This window comes from Dama dama, chromosome 5 (assembly GCF_033118175.1).
Source record: "Dama dama isolate Ldn47 chromosome 5, ASM3311817v1, whole genome shotgun sequence".
Taxonomy (NCBI): domain Eukaryota; kingdom Metazoa; phylum Chordata; class Mammalia; order Artiodactyla; family Cervidae; genus Dama; species Dama dama.
The window spans coordinates 4016816-4031952 of record NC_083685.1 but is presented as its reverse complement, the minus strand read 5'-3'; the positions used below and the strand labels follow the sequence as shown (position 1 = coordinate 4031952).

At 58.4% G+C, this 15137-nt stretch overlaps 2 protein-coding genes across 2 annotated transcripts in view; one reads left to right on the top strand and one right to left on the bottom strand.

Moving 5' to 3' along the window:
• Positions 1–2368, bottom strand: part of SF3A1 (splicing factor 3a subunit 1) — an 18476-nt gene extending 16108 nt beyond the window's left edge. Inside the window, exon 1 of the mRNA XM_061141554.1 lies at positions 2185–2368. Within this exon, the coding sequence (XP_060997537.1) occupies positions 2185–2247 (63 nt within the window). The 5' untranslated portion in view covers positions 2248–2368. The remainder of the gene's footprint in view (positions 1–2184) is intronic.
• On the top strand, positions 2364–15137 carry CCDC157 (coiled-coil domain containing 157). The gene is made up of 12 exons (XM_061145085.1): positions 2364–2578; positions 6129–6260; positions 7247–7505; positions 9157–9328; positions 10208–10832; positions 11508–11585; positions 11956–12146; positions 12499–12675; positions 12764–12932; positions 13980–14155; positions 14593–14681; positions 14788–15137. The coding sequence occupies exons 3-12, from the start codon at positions 7258–7260 to the stop codon at positions 15035–15037; spliced, it is 2175 nt and encodes a 724-aa protein (XP_061001068.1). The 5' UTR covers positions 2364–2578; positions 6129–6260; positions 7247–7257; the 3' UTR covers positions 15038–15137.

The following is a 15137-nucleotide window of genomic DNA, read 5'->3' as shown; positions in this document are numbered from 1 at the left end:
GAGCCTGTACCATCAGCCCTTTCGTGATGTCAGCTTACCGGTCCCCTCTGTCCCATGCCCCAGCCAGTGCAGGCCAGTCCTCAATGTCTTTTAAATAACACGACCAATCTTTCCTCCAAGCAATTCTCCACATCACTGTCTACCTCCATTTCTGAAACACAAACACGTCAGCCTCCAGCTTACATCCGTTCTTCTCCCAAAAGCCTGCTAGGAAAATTTCAAACCCCCAGCAATACAGCACTTGTACCACTTTCCCAACTCCATGCTTTAACCTTCTTTACCCTTGACCAGAGGCACCGTCTGATTCTGACCTTGGTATCTCTGCACTTAGGTGGCTTTACCTGGCTTATTTTTCCCCAAATACTGGGAAAATGCCAGAGATACAGAGGTACTTGCAGTGGTCAACAGACAGGATGTGCTCAATAAATTTGCTGAATGAATAAAGAATGGTATTTGCCCGCTGCATCACCTACCTGGTGAACTACTGATTCATCCTTCTAAACACAACTTAGCTTAAACTCCCATGGGCTTTGCCTACCTTAACCTCTCCTCTAGCCCATCAATGCAATGTTGATTAGAATTGCTGCCTCCACTGTTTAAAATAGCCAAGATGTGGAAGGGCTTCCCTGGGATCTCCGCTGGTAAGGAACCTGCCTGCAATGCAGGAGACCCCAGTTTGATTCCTGGGTTGGAAAGATCCCCTGGAGAAGGGATAGGCTACCCACTCCAGTATTCCTGGGCTTCCCTGGCGGCTCAGACAGTAAAGAATCCACCTGCGATGCAAAAGACCTGCGTTCGGTCCATTGGTTGGGAAGACCCCTGGAGGAGGGCATGGCAACCCACTTCAGTACTGCCTGGAGAATCCCCAAGGACAAAGAAGCCTGGCAGACCACAGTGCATGGGGTTGCAAAGAGTCAGACCAACTAAGCACAGCACCAGACATGGAAGCAAGCTAAACATCCAGCGACAGACAAACGGATGAAGATGTGGTACGTAAACATGATGGGATAGTACTCAGCCACTAAAAAGAATGAAATGATGCCATTTACAGCAACATGCATGGACTCAGAGAGTCATACTGAGTGAAATAAGTCAGACAAGGAGAAATACCGCTGGCATCCCTTATGTGTGGAATCTAAAATGAAATGATACAAATGAACTTACAAAACAAAAAGAGACTAACAGACTTCGAAAACAAATTTATGGTTGCCGGGGGGAGAAACAGTTAGGGAGTTTAGGAAGGTCATATGTACACTGCTATATTCCAAATGGATAACCAATAAGGACTTATTGTATATCACAAGGAACTCTACTCAAAGTTATGTGGTAGCCTGAATGGGAGTGGGGTTTGAGGGAGAACATGTATATGCATGGCTGAGTCCTTTGCTTTTCACCTGAAATTACCACAACACTGATAATCAGCTATACTCCGATACAAAATAAAAAGTTTCAAGTTAAAAAAAAAAAAATTCCTGCCTCATTCCTAATACCCATAGTTTATCACTCGTCAATTACTGACGCCCGTCTTTCCTCCTCAGCTGACTGAAATCTTTTTAAGGGCTGTCTGAAACTGTATCTTTTATGGTGACTGAGACGGTAAATATATTTACTACGTATTCTCTCATATCTGTCTCCCCACTAGTCCGTGAGCTCCCTAAATAAAGCACGAACTGTACTTCACTCATTTGGCTAACACCGGAGCCTGGCACGGGGTCGGGCTTAGAGTAAGCACAGAACAAATGATAAGAGTTAACACTCAAAGATGGACCGTGCAGGCTGGGTAATTAGGGACTTCGGGGCAAAGGCTTGGGGCCGGTGGGCCCAATTAACCACACAAGACCAGAGAATGAGCTAGCACAGCGCTTCTCAAACGTTAATAAATCACCGTGGGGTCTTATTAAAAACGCAGATTCTGATTTTAGAAGATCTGGGGTGGGAAATTAGCATTTCTAATTAACTCCCAGGTGCCGCTGGTCCGCGGACCTTAGTTTGAGAACCACGGTAGTAATAAGGCTTCATCCGCTACCCGAAGGCAGGCGGGAAGCGCGCTGCCTCCTGGGACTTGGAGTGCCCCCAAGTCCTCCTAACCGGCAGCTCCTTCCTGCACGAGTCAGGAGCGCCCGCGTCGGAGGGGAGGGCCCAGGCCTGCTCGAGCGGCCGGTGGAGGTGCAGACCTCGCCGTACCTGTTTGGGCTCGGTGGCCGCGGGCGGCGGCGGGGGCACCGCCTGCACGGGTCCGGCCGGCATGACTGCGACGCTCAGGGCTGCCAGTCCGCCTCGGTGTAGGTGAGCGGTGCGGCGTCAAAGCGCCTTCCCCGCACCAACAGTACGACAAGCTCTCAAGATGGCGGCGGCCGACCGAGTTGTCGCTGAGGGGGCCAGGCTGACGCATGTCCGGACCCGCCCCTTATCCGTGACGTCACTTCCCGCCCTTCCCGCTCGCGAGACGCCGTTGCCGTGGCAGCGGTCGGGGAGCCGGGTTAGGTTTTGCACTGGATCTCCGGAGCTGCAGGAGCGCCTGGGGGCAGTTCCATGAATCCGCCAGACACAGGGGCTCAGGCTGCGACGCCGGAGACTGGTGAGACTTTTTCCATCTCCCGCCCCGACGCCTGGATCCCCCTCTCCTTTACTCTTCCAGGCCATTTCCCTTCTCCCTCCGACCCCCGCCTTCTAAGTCCCGGGTTCTCTCCCATTGGCCTCCCACTTTGGCCAAAACTCCGCCTGCCTGTTCTCCCAGGCCCCTCTTTACTTCAGCTCCACGTCCTCCAGACCCCTTCCCAAGTCTCAATCCCTAATTCCCACTGGTCCCTTTTCCCGCGGTCCTGCCTTTTCCAGTTCCACCCCCGCCTTCCATAGTCCCGCCCTCGAGCCGGGTGTACAGACTCAGATCTAGGGTTCTTCTTTAGGCTCCACCCCTCACGTCCGCAGGTTGGTCCCCGCGGACCACTTCCCCGTCCCCTAGCACACCCCAGTCCTCCTCTTTTCGCTTCTCCTGGGGACTTCTCCCTTTCCCCTCTCCCGTCCCTCCCAACTCCAGAATGTGTCTGGCTCTGAAGCCTTGCCTGGACTTCAGTTTCTTCACCTATGAAATGGGGGTGTGTGTGTGTGGGGGGGGGGTGATAGGAAAAGATGCCCTCCCAAATCTCCTTCCGTGTCTCTTTCTCACACCATAGCTGATTGACGTTACTGTTACTATTAACGTTGAATTATAACGATAGTTAGGATTTGTTGAACATGTACCATGAGCCAGACCATGTGCCAAACACTACATGCATTCCCATCATTTATTTCCTAGAGCAACTCATTTACAGATCATCAATTTATATGGTGGAGTGGGAATCCAAACCCAGGCCTTTCTTACTCTTCTACTAGTGCAGTTACTTGCTTTGTCTTCACTAACTAGGCTCACACGCCACAGCTCCTGAGCCCATATGCCACAACCAGAGAGTCCAAAATAAATAATTTTTTTTTTTAAAGAACCATAATCTAACATCTGGCCCCAGAGGGCCACTGTAGTTATTTGAGGGCAAACAGGTTATTGTGTCTTTGTGTCTACACAAGCAAGCTCCTGAGTTCCAGGTGCTTTACCTCCTGAGAACCCCTCCTCCCACGGTGGGGTTTCTTGCTTGCTTTATTTATTTCCTTGTTGCAGTTCCAGGAAGGAAACCCGGAATGTTTCAGTCGGTTTTTTCCATTTGTTTCTGCCCCATCCTTTGGGAACATAACATCTCATAGGTGATATCTCATGAGACGTCATCACTGGGGCAACATACGTAGGTGGGACATTGACCTGTGTGTATTTGTGACCTGTGTGTATTTCCACCCACATCACCCCACCTGTGGGTGGAACTGCACTACTGACACACCCATGACTTCCTCCCCGCAGAGACCCTCAGACTCAGATGGAGCTTCCTGGTGGTCTGGGCTGCGTGCCCTGCTCTGCCCCTATTCTTTAAAGACAGTGCCCACAAAGACAGAAATATAGATCAATGGAACAGAATAGAAAGCCCAGAGATAAATCCACGAACCTATGGACACCTTATCTTTGACAAAGGAGGCAAGGTTATACAATGGAAAAAAGACAACCTCTTTAACAAGTGGTGCTGGGAAAACTGGTCAACCACTTGTAAAAGAATGAAACTAGAACACTTTCTAACACCATACACAAAAATAAACTCAAAATGGATTAAAGATCTAAATGTAAGACCAGAAACTATAAAACTCCTAGAGGAGAACATAGGCAAAACACTCTCCGACATAAATCACAGCAAGATCCTCTATGACCCACCTCCCAGAATATTGGAAATAAAAGCAAAACTAAACAAATGGGACCTAATGAAACTTAAAAGCTTTTGCACTACAAAGGAAACTATAAGTAAGGTGAAAAGACAGCCCTCAGATTGGGAGAAAATAATAGCAAATGAAGAAACAGACAAAGGATTAATCTCAAAAATATACAAGCAACTCCTGCAGCTCAATTCCAGAAAAATAAATGACCCAATCAAAAAATGGGCCAAAGAACTAAACAGACATTTCTCCAAAGAAGACATACAGATGGCTAACAAACACATGAAAAGATGCTCAACATCACTCATTATCAGAGAAATGCAAATCAAAACCACAATGAGGTACCATTACACGCCAGTCAGGATGGCTGCTATCCAAAAGTCTACAAGCAATAAATGCTGGAGAGGGTGTGGAGAAAAGGGAACCCTCTTACACTGTTGGTGGGAATGCAAACTAGTACAGCCGCTATGGAAAACAGTGTGGAGATTTCTTAAAAAACTGGAACTAGAACTGCCATATGACCCAGCAATCCCACTTCTGGGCATACACACTGAGGAAACCAGATCTGAAAGAGACACATGCACCCCAATGTTCATCGCAGCACTGTTTATAATAGCCAGGACATGGAAGCAACCTAGATGCCCATCAGCAGATGAATGGATAAGGAAGCTGTGGTACATATACACCATGGAATATTACTCAGCCATTAAAAAGAATTCATTTGAACCAGTCCTAATGAGATGGATGAAGCTGGAGCCCCTTATACAGAGTGAAGTAAGCCAGAAAGATAAAGAACATTACAGCATACTAACACATATATATGGAATTTAGAAAGATGGTAACGATAACCCTATATGCAAAACAGAAAAAGAGACCCAGAAATACAGAACAGACTTTTGAACTCTGTGGGAGAATGTGAGGGTGGGATATTTCAAAAGAACAGCATGTATACTATCTATGGTGAAACAGATCACCAGCCCAGGTGGGATGCATGAGACAAGTGCTCGGGCCTGGTGCACTGGGAGGACCCGGGGGAATCGGGTGGAGAGGGAGGTGGGAGGGGGGATCGAGATGGGGAATACGTGTAAATCTATGGCTGATTCAAATCAATGTATGACAAAACCCACTGAAATGTTGTGAAGTGATTGGCCTCCAACTAATTAAAAAAAAAAAAAAGACAGTGCCCAGCACATAGCAGGTACTCAGTCACCATTTTTTTTTTTGCTTACTGAACACGATCTGACCCCCTCCCCCTGCTCTGCCCAGTGCAGTAGCCACCAGCCCACGTGGTGCTGTATTTGAAAATGGTGGCTGGTCCACATTGGGATGTGCTGTGCATGTCACATAGACATGGGATTTTTGAGACAATATCTTTATACTGATTTTACATTGAAGAAATATTTTCGGTATATAAAGTTAAATAATATAGTTATTAAAATTAATTGACCTCTTTCTTTTTACTTTTTTTTTTTAATGTGATGAGTATAGAATTTTCATTCCCGTGTGTGGCTCGAATGGTATTTCTTTTGGACAGTGCTGCTCTAGAAGTAGCACTGCCTGAAGTCAGAGCAGAGACGTTGGACGCCAGAATGCCAGCTCCCTGAGTGACCTTGGCCTAGCCCCCTAACTTCCCAGAGCCTCAGTTCCCTCATTTGTTTAAAGGACCCAGCAGGTCCCGTGGTCAGAGCCAGCAGCGCCCCAAGCTCAAGGCCAACAGCCCCACCTGCTCTTTTCCTCGCTGTTCCTCCCGCCTGGGGCAGCCCGTTTCTTCCACAGCAACCTCCTCCCAGGAAGCCCTCCCAGAGTGCACACTCCCTCATTCTCCCTTAATCTACTCCCAGGGACCGAAGGGCTGGACACAGGAAGCCAGGCAGCTGGCTGAGCATCTGACCTTGAGCCCCAGAGCCTGCAGGCAAGTCCGAGAGCCAGGCACACTCAGATGTCCAGCTCCACGGACAGACACTCGTAGAGAGGTAAGGACAGGGCTGGTCCTCTGGGAGGCTGGCTGGCTCTCAGGAACTACCCTGGGGCCCTCTGGGTCTCCCTGCCCCTGTGGGTACAGGCAGGCCCTAGGGTCCCCGCCCAGGTGGCCAGGTCACACTGCAGTGGGGAGGTGTGACTCAGAAGGAGCAGATGGGCACGGGTTCAGAAATGAGTGCCCGCACGGGAACTGCCGCTTGTAGCCGATGGTGTGCAAAGTGGAGGGGACGGGAGAGGAGAGAGAACAAGGGGAGGAGTGTACCCAGGGGCAGCCTTTTCCCCGGGGCCAGAGAGAGTCCCAAGCGGCTGCTGGCCAGCATAATGTGGTCAGATAGGCTTGGCCCAGATCTCCATAGCAGAAGTGGATCGGATTCCAGTGGGTAGGCCCGTGGCCCAGCTGGCGGCTGCAGCAGCGGCCCAAGCAGGTGATGACAGTGGCCCAGCGCTCCCTGTCCTGCTGTAGCTACAACTCTCTCTTAGTTGTCAGCGGCCTGTCCAGGGTTTTGCACAGGGAGGGGAGGCCGGCGGGTACATCCTCCTGCACAGTTGTGTAAATAAATAAAAATAAATGGGCTTCGTCCATGGCTCAGAGGTAAAGAATCTGCCTGACATGCAGGAGACACAAGAGACTCGGGCTCGATCTCTGGGTTGGGGAGATCCCCTGGAGGAGGAAATGGCAACCCATTCCGGTATTCTTGCCTGGGAACACAGCTGTTAGGCACCCAGCATTCAGCAGGGGGCCTGTCACACAGGTCCTCAGAGGAGCTGTGGACCGACGGCCTCGGCAGTGTGGGCATGGGGTGGGGTGGACGAGAGGGAGGCCGGTGAGGTCACCCACAAGCATGTCCCGAAGGGGCCAGGCCACAGACTTCCCGCCGTCAAGGTTGGATTTCAGCAGGTTTTCTGGGGCTTCCGGAAGCTTCTTCCAGGAGCAGCCATGCAGCTCTGGCTCATGGGGGGCCCTCTCTGCCCACCCCAGGAGCCACAAGGATGGCGCACCTGCTGGGCAGCCCAGCCTGCATGGACAGCCTGCGCAAGGACCTCACCGACCTGCAGGGCGCCATCGTCGACGTGTTCTCCCGCGCCGGGCCCGTGCGCTTCCCCTCCTGGAAGTTCCCCGACCGCGTGGCCTGTGACCTGGACATGGTGGCCCTGCTGGAGCACTACGACCACGTGCCGGGCGACCCCGAGTTCACGCAGCTGGCCCACGCTGTGCTGCTGGAGCTGGTCATCGACAGGTGAGGGCCTCACCCGAACCCGCTCACCGCAGGATGCCGGCCCCCGCCCCTCAAACCCCAGCAGCAGCCACGGGGTCCCCTCCGGCACCGGCGGTGACAGCCATCACCTTTGAGCGCGTGCCGTCCAGGGCCAGGTCAGCTCCTCGTGTTGTGCTGTGCTGCGCTGTGTCTCGCCGTCCATCTTCAGGGAGTTGTCGGCCACCCCGGCGGTCCGTGCGGCCCCGCGGCTCTGACACCTGCTTCTCCAGCTGCCTCTAAGGGTTTCTGCATGTTGAGGACGCTTTGTCTGCTGCTCAGAGTCTCCATTGCAGGCTCTACCCTGTTCCTTCTCTGTGTCACGGGACCAGACTCGGGGTGCGCTTGTCCGCATCCTGGCCCTGCTGGGAAGAGGTCACTGGACTCCCCGCCTGCAGCGCCATCGCTTCTACAGTGTCGTTCATGTTAGCAGGGTCATCACCCTCCACTCCCTGGGGACCGCAGCCCCAGGCTCCCTGTGCTCCAAACCTTGCATGCTAACGAGGTCACAGGCTGACAGGCAGGGACCCCAGCGGCTTGGGGAAGACATGCCTGGGGACAAAGAGGCCCGGGGTAACCACTCAGAGGCCTAGAGGAACTGTGGGTGTGAAAGCACTTCTCGGACCCTGTGAGGGGGTGTGAGCCCAGAACACACCCTCCTTCCTTCCTTGCTGCGCCCTCTCCCAGGAAGGCCCCGCCCACTCCTTTCTGGACTGGCCAAGCCCCACCTGCCCGGCACAGCCCAGTCTACCCATCGCCTTCTAGGAAGCTGGTGCTGAGATGTCTTCCCAGCCCTTGCCTGGCTGCTCTGTCCAGGCCACCCTCCTCCCACCCCACCCCACCCCCAGGCTGCTCATTCATTGTCACAATTCACAGAGGAGGCACCTCTGCCAGAGAGGGGCAGGGCTGGGGAGGCGCTCAGCACCCCTTCCCGCAGGCCCTCTTGGCCCAACGCCCCAGGGGGTTTGGACAGCCCTCTTGTACCTGCAACAACTGAAAGTCACTTTTCTGCCCGGTCTGTCTTGTAAACACAGTTCCTCTTCTTTTAAAACAGCCAGGTTCCCATGCAAATGCCTGCATCTCTCCCCAGCACCCCTTTACCTTAAAATTAGCCCCTGCATCAGGGTAGGAGAGGGACCGACCTCTCTCCCTCCAGTCTCTGCTGTCACAGAAGCAGCTCATCACACAGGAGAAGCCCCCCCGCCCCCCAACACACACACACAACTAGAACCAGGAGACTGCAGGGCACACTGCCCAGCACCCTCACCCTGAGGCGTGTGTGGCCTCCCCCGCCGTGGGAGCCTCAGCTGTGTCCTCTGTGAGGTAAAGGCCCTGAGCCCCGTGACGTAAGGCAGCCACTCAGCCAGCACCTCCAACCTCCCAGAGTCTCCCGTCCAGTGGGGAGCAGCCAAGCAGAAGTGCTGCCACCCAGGAGGCCCCGAAGAGGCCCCAAGCTTGGCCTCAGGGAGGGCTTCCTGGAGGAAGTGGCTCTTGGGCTGGGCAGAGCATATTGTGAGATGCTCCGAGCCCCTGAGGCCCAGGCCAGTCTCCAGAGCCGGAGGCCACTGGTCGTGTGGTGCCAGGGTGCGTTGGCACCAGGCTCTGCCCTAGTCGACCCTACCATCTCCGCCTGCAGGCTCCTGCTGCTGCTTCAGAGCTGCGCAAGCTACCTGGAGAACCTAACCTTGGAGCAGGTAGTGCCCCCAGCCCGGGCTACAGGGCCCTGCATGTCCGTGGGGCTCACAGTACGACGCTTCTGGAACAGTCTGCTGAGGCTGGGCATGCTCAGCCAGCAGGCAGCCCTCCAGGTGGGTCCATCACTCTCCTTCCCCAACTGCGGTCACCCTCACGCCAGCCCCTTCAGCCGCCTTGCCCACCACGCGAGTACCGCGCCCGTCGCTGGCTCCTACGCAGCCTGGAAGTTAGCGACGCAAGCCTTGAGGGTCACGTTTAGGCCACCTGGCTCTGTAGTTTACACTGTGGGACTTTGGGAAACTCCTACCCACTCTGAACCTCAGTTTGTTCATCTGTGCAGTGGGAGTGACGACAGTTCTTCCCTCCCAGGGTGTGGTTGAGTAATGGGGATTATGAAAGTGTTAGTAGTCAGTCGTGTCCGACTCTGCAACTCCATAGACTGTAGCCCGCCAGGCTCCTCTCTCCATGGAATTCTCCAGACAAGAATACTGGAGTGGGTAGCCATTCCCTTCTCCAGGGGAATCTTCCAGACCCAGGGATCGAACCCAGATCTCCCACATTGCAGGTGGATTCTTTACCATCCGAGCCCCCAGGGAAGCCCTGATGGGGTTCACATGAGCCCCATTTGTCTTGGGTCACCCCATAACCCTCACAAGCACCTGTGGGCAGGACCGCTGTCACCGTAATGGTAAGGAAACCAAAACTGAGAGTGGCTTCGGTGACACACGAGCAGGTGAATCCACCCAGCAAGGGCCCAGCGCCCGGCAGCTGTGTCTGTCACCACGTCACCCGCCCAGTGCCAGGCATGTACCCACACTGACCTGGGCTTGGTAACGGAGGCCGCAGACAGGAGAAGGCGCGCTCCCATTCACGCTGCTACCAGATACCGTCTGAGCATCGGGCGAGGCTGCTGTCACAGAGATCCCCAGGGAGCCGGTCACCGCCCAGGCCCGTCTCCCTCACCTGCTTCCCCTTTCTTTCCCCGACCACAGAAAAGGGCAAATCAAGGAGAGACCCTCACCTCCGAGCCCACAGCCAAGGGCGAGCCGGCTGGGAGCCTGGAACTGGTGACCGCCCAGCTCATCAAGCCGCCCTCCCCAGTGCCAGGTCTGCCCCAGGCCCGCCCAGAGCGGGATGGCCTCGCTGTCAGCGTCTCGCTGCAGCGTCCAGGCAGGACGGCCGTGAACACGAGAAGTGTCCACGCCCAGACCGTGGAGACGGCCCTGGTGCCCTGTGACGCGTGCACCAGTGTCCAGGGCAGCCTGCGGGAGGTGGGCAAGATGCTCATCAACCTGTGTCAGAGCCAGAACCTGCCCTCTTCGCTGGGCCGCTTCCAGCAGCTGGTGCGGGACAGCATGGGGCACAGGCCGCTGCCGGCTGCCACCGTGGGCCTCTGGGCGGCCGAGCAGAGCAAAGACCTGGCGCGCCTCGGCAAGCTTGTGGGGCCCCTGAGGGCCCAGCTGGAGGAGGCCGAGGGCCAGAAGGACGGGCTGAGGATGCAGGTGGGCGAGCTGGAGCAGGCCCTGCAGCAGGAGCAGGGGGCGCGGCAGCGGCAGGCCGAGGAGACGGAGCAGCGCCGGGCCCAGTGGGAGCGCGAGAGGCAGCAGCTGCTCGCAGGTCAGCCCCCCCCAGCGCTGGGCGTGCTGCCGTTGGAGCGCAGGCTCCCCTGGGAGCTGACCCTGCATCAAGGGTGTGGAAGAAACCTGGGCTGGGAGTGGGCAGGAGATGCAGGGGGCAGAAGGCAGCGAAAGGGGCGCGCTTGCCAGGCCAGCCACCCTGCCGGAGCTTAAGCCCCATCCCGCTGGGGAACGCAGGAGCCTGTGGAGAACAGGAGTTGTCCCACCAGAGGGGCAAGGGAGCCGGGGGATTCATACACTCCTGTGGGTCACAGAAGGGAACTGCTGGGAGCTCATGCCACCCTGGTACCCCCAGCCGGCAGAGGCGCCCCTCTGGCCTCCGCAGAAGCCGTCAGGCAGAGAGACACGGCCTTGGGCCTTGAAGCGGGCCAGCCCCCATGGAGGTCGTGAAGCCTGAGGTAGCTGGGGCAAGCTGCCGCCTTTTCTGAGCCTCCCTGTCGCCTCCCGGGAGGACATGGAGGCCCAGAGAGGTACAGACACGGGGCAGACGCCCAAGAGAAAGCAGGGTGGAGGGGCCAGGCCTGCCAGCACCTCCCCAGAGCCCCTCCCAAGTGTCCCACCACGGTGCGGGCCACATTAGGCATGAAGCGCCTGCAAGGCCCCAGGGAGCCTCTGAAGGAGCCTCTGAAGGGCCTCTCTCGCGTGGCTGCCACAGAAACAAGTGACCTCAAGACGAAGGTCGCCAGCCTGGAGGGGGAGCTGAAGCAGCAGCGCGAGTCCACGCAGGCCATGGGTGAGGAATCCCGCCGTGGACCCAGGAGCAGGAGCCCTGCGCTCGGCGGCCAGACCACCAGCCCCCTGTCTCTGTCTCCCGGGCTTCGGGGGCAAAGCTAAGGGAACCACGGAGGAGGCTGGGACTGACTGGCCACACCGCTGGGTGATGCCACCTCCCACCCAGAGAGGGCCTTCTGTTTGCAGCACCCACCCTCGGGCGGGGCTCGGAGCCCCACTCTGTGGCTGAGGACAAACACCGCGAGGCCCAGAGACGTGCTGTGACAAGCCCTGCGCCCCCCTTCCCAGGTCCCATCCTGGGTCGGAGGCCATGCGGGGAGTCCGCGGTGCTCCCGGGCCCTGCCCCTTCCCACACGCGCTCCGTCCTGCAGAGAGCAAGGCCCAGCAGCTGCAGGCGGAGGCCGAGCACCGGTTGGAGGCTGAGCAGCAGGTGCGGCAGCTGGAGCAGCAGGTGGAGCTGCTGGCAGGGCGGTTGGACGGGGCCAGCCAGCAGATCCGCTGGGCCAGCACGGAGCTGGACAAGGAGAAGGCCCGCGTGGACAGCATGGTCCGCCACCAGGAGGTGAGGCTGGGGCCTCCTCAGCGCCTGGGCTCCCGCAACAAAGGCTGGCTGCGGGGAGACAGAACTCCACCGAGGGGGGACATGCTGGAGACCTCCGGAGAACTCCTGAGTGGAGACCGTGACCCGAAAGAAGTGGGGGAGCCAGGCTGATGGGAGTCGGCCAACTGCTTTCCAGGGGGCTGGGTCTGCAAGCCTAGGGCCCTGGCCTTGCCCAGGGTTGGGACCCGGCTCCCTTCGCCCCTCCACGCCTACCCCTGCCTGGAGGTGCACAGACGGGACGCAGCACAGGGGGTGGGCTTGGGGACGGTCGCCTCCTGTGCCCTTCGTGGCCTCCCGCCCACCCCCGGCTCAGTCCCTGCAGGCCAAACAGCGAGCCCTGCTGCAGCAGCTGGACAGCCTGGACCAGGAGCGCGAGGAGCTGCGGGGCAGCCTGGACGAGGCCGAGGCCCAGCGGGCCCACGTGGAGGAGCAGCTGCAGTGCGTGCAGGGCGAGAGGGAGCAGGGGCAGTGCCAGCTCCGGGCCCAGCAGGTGCGGGGCGGGCCGGGGGGCGGGGCCGGCTCCTCCGGGGGGCGGGGCTGCGAGCCGGGCCTCAGCTCCGAGCCTGCCCCGCCCCCAGGAGCTGCTGCAGAGCCTGCAGCGGGAGAAGCAAGGCCTGGAGCAGGCGACCACGGACCTGCGGCTGACCATCTCGGAGCTGGAGCGGGAGCTCGTGGAGCTGAGGCAGCGGGAGAGGCTGCTGGTGGCCTTCCCGGACCTGCACCGGCCCGCGGAGGCCCAGATCCAAAGTAGGGACCCAGGCTTGGTGCAGAGGACACGCCGGGGCCTGGGGCGGGCCGGCGGCTGCCGCTTGTCTGGGCACGACACTGGGGCCTGCAGCGAGGGTGGTGGTGGGGGGTGCAGTAGTGTGGCCTCCAGAGCCCCCGTGATACGGGGTGCCTTGTGTTGTCCACTCCTGGTGTGGACAGGGACACAGAGGCCCAGCAGTGAGGTGACCGCTCAGAGTCACGCAGCCAAGTCCAGACACCGGTCTGGCTGCCTCTGTGGCCTGTGCCCTGTGCCACGCCACATGCCAGTCCTGGCTCAGCTTCCGTGTCCCCCGTCCCGGCATCTCCCCAAACCTCCAAGGGCACGGTGACCCCAACTGTCCAGTGTCTGGGACCCCATGACACGGGAGTGCTAGGGACCCAGCACGGTGGAAGACCGGCTGCCAGGCCACCTGGGTCCTCGTCCCACCCCCTCCAGTCCCTAGAGCTCTGGGTGAATCCGGTGCAGAGCTGGCAGGATGATCCAGTGCGATCTAGCTGGTCACGTAGGTTGTCAATTCTGAGTGCTGGGCCTCGTGATGCCCTGTTGACCGCCCCACAGGCAGGTGACGAACCAGGAAATGGATAACAAGCGGCAGCAGCTTGCCTGGTTCACAGAGTCGGGGTGGAGGGGGGAAGCACCCATCCCCTCAGCAGCGGGAAAGAATAGCCTCACTGAATTCCTAGCACTCAAACCCAGGAGCTGGCCATGACTTTGGGCAAGTCACTGTCTCTCGGGCCCTCCAAAAACGGGTAGCCTCGGAAGAGCTTCACTTCGTTACCTATTTGCTAAATCTTCAGTGAGGTCCAGTTCCTGTCCCCCACCCCAACGCTCAAATTCTGCAAGGCTGCAGTCACCTCCCAGCAGGCAGGGGGCTACGGAGTGGGGGCAAGGCCTCAGGAGAAGGAAGGTGCGGGAGGCCCAGAGCACTGACCCCGCCCACCTCCCCGTGCCCATGGGGCCACCGGCCCAAGGCACAGCGCGTCTGCCCCCCGGAAGTGCTGTCCTGTTGAGCGCAAGAGGCTGACCTGCTGGGGTGCGGTGCCAGGCATGCGTCCCCACAGGCTCTGGCAACGTCACGGACGACATGGAGAGGCAGGTGCAGGCCAACGACATCCGCATCCGGGTCCTGCAGGAGGAGAACGGGCGGCTGCGGTCCATGCTGTCCAAGATCCGGGAGGTGGCCCAGCAGGGGGGCCTCAAGGTGGGCAGTATGGCTCCCCCGCCCGAGTGGGGCCGGCCCACCCCCACCGCCGGCCCAGCGGAGGTCTTGGGCTTCCCCGGGGAACCTGCCGCCAACCCTGCTCCCAGCACGTGGGGCACTTCCGGCAGGTGGCTTTAGCTGTGCCTGCTGCAAAGCCTCCCACTATTCAGTAAGGCATGAGAGTGTTTACATGTCGTCCCCCTCCAAGCCCCCCTCCAGCCCTTTGAACCTTTATTTCAAGTGCACCAGGAGCCTCGTCCAAAAGCAAATCTTCCCACACTTAACAGCTGACAGGCCCCAGGAGGCTTCCCAAACCTGCCCCTCAGAGGAAGGCCTGGGCCACAGGTTCAAGCCCTCCCGGACCCTGCTCTCTATGGCGCCCTCTCTGTTGGGTGCAGAGGGGCCCTGGGCCTTGCTGAGTTCAGTTTTCTTCACAGCTGATCCCCGAGGACCAGCTCTGGGCCCCTCCCGGCGAGGGAATTCAGGGAGCGGATCCCCCAGCCCAGGCCCCAAGGACGTCCCCGGGGTGAGTGAGGCTTTGTCAGAGGTGGGGCATGTGGCTGGGGGCGGGGGGGAGCCCGCTCGCTCGCTCGCTCGCTCACGGGAGATCTTGCCGTCTGGTCTTCCCACAGGGCCCCGGGCAGGCGGCACCCACCAGGCAGCAGGACAGCCAGCGCGGGCAGGACCCTGCCAGGCCAGCCCCGGGCATCCCCGCCTCTGCGGCCCCACAGCCGGCCCGGCAAGTCCTCCCCAGAGGACGTGACCTACCCGACCAACTGCGCCCAGAACCCCATTCGGGCCTTGGCCAGGCTGAGGAGGAGGCTGTCACCAGGCAGGGGCCAGGCCAGCCCGGCGCACCAGCCCCAGGAGCGGCCCATGTAACCTGCAGGTTGGGGGGTGGGCCACAGGGCAGGCAGCTGGCAGCCCACCAGGCGTAATAAAGCCCAGGCCATCTTGGCAACCTTGGCCTTACTGCCCTGGC

Excerpts from the sequence above, each read along its gene's own strand:
- CCDC157 (XM_061145085.1), top strand. The coding sequence starts at position 7,258 with ATGGCGCACCTGCTGGGCAGCCCAGCCTGCATGGACAGCCTGCGCAAG. Across the intron at positions 11,586-11,955 it reads CGAGTCCACGCAGGCCATGG|AGAGCAAGGCCCAGCAGCTG; the intron begins GTGAGGAATCCC and ends TCCGTCCTGCAG. Across the intron at positions 12,676-12,763 it reads GCCAGCTCCGGGCCCAGCAG|GAGCTGCTGCAGAGCCTGCA; the intron begins GTGCGGGGCGGG and ends CCCCGCCCCCAG.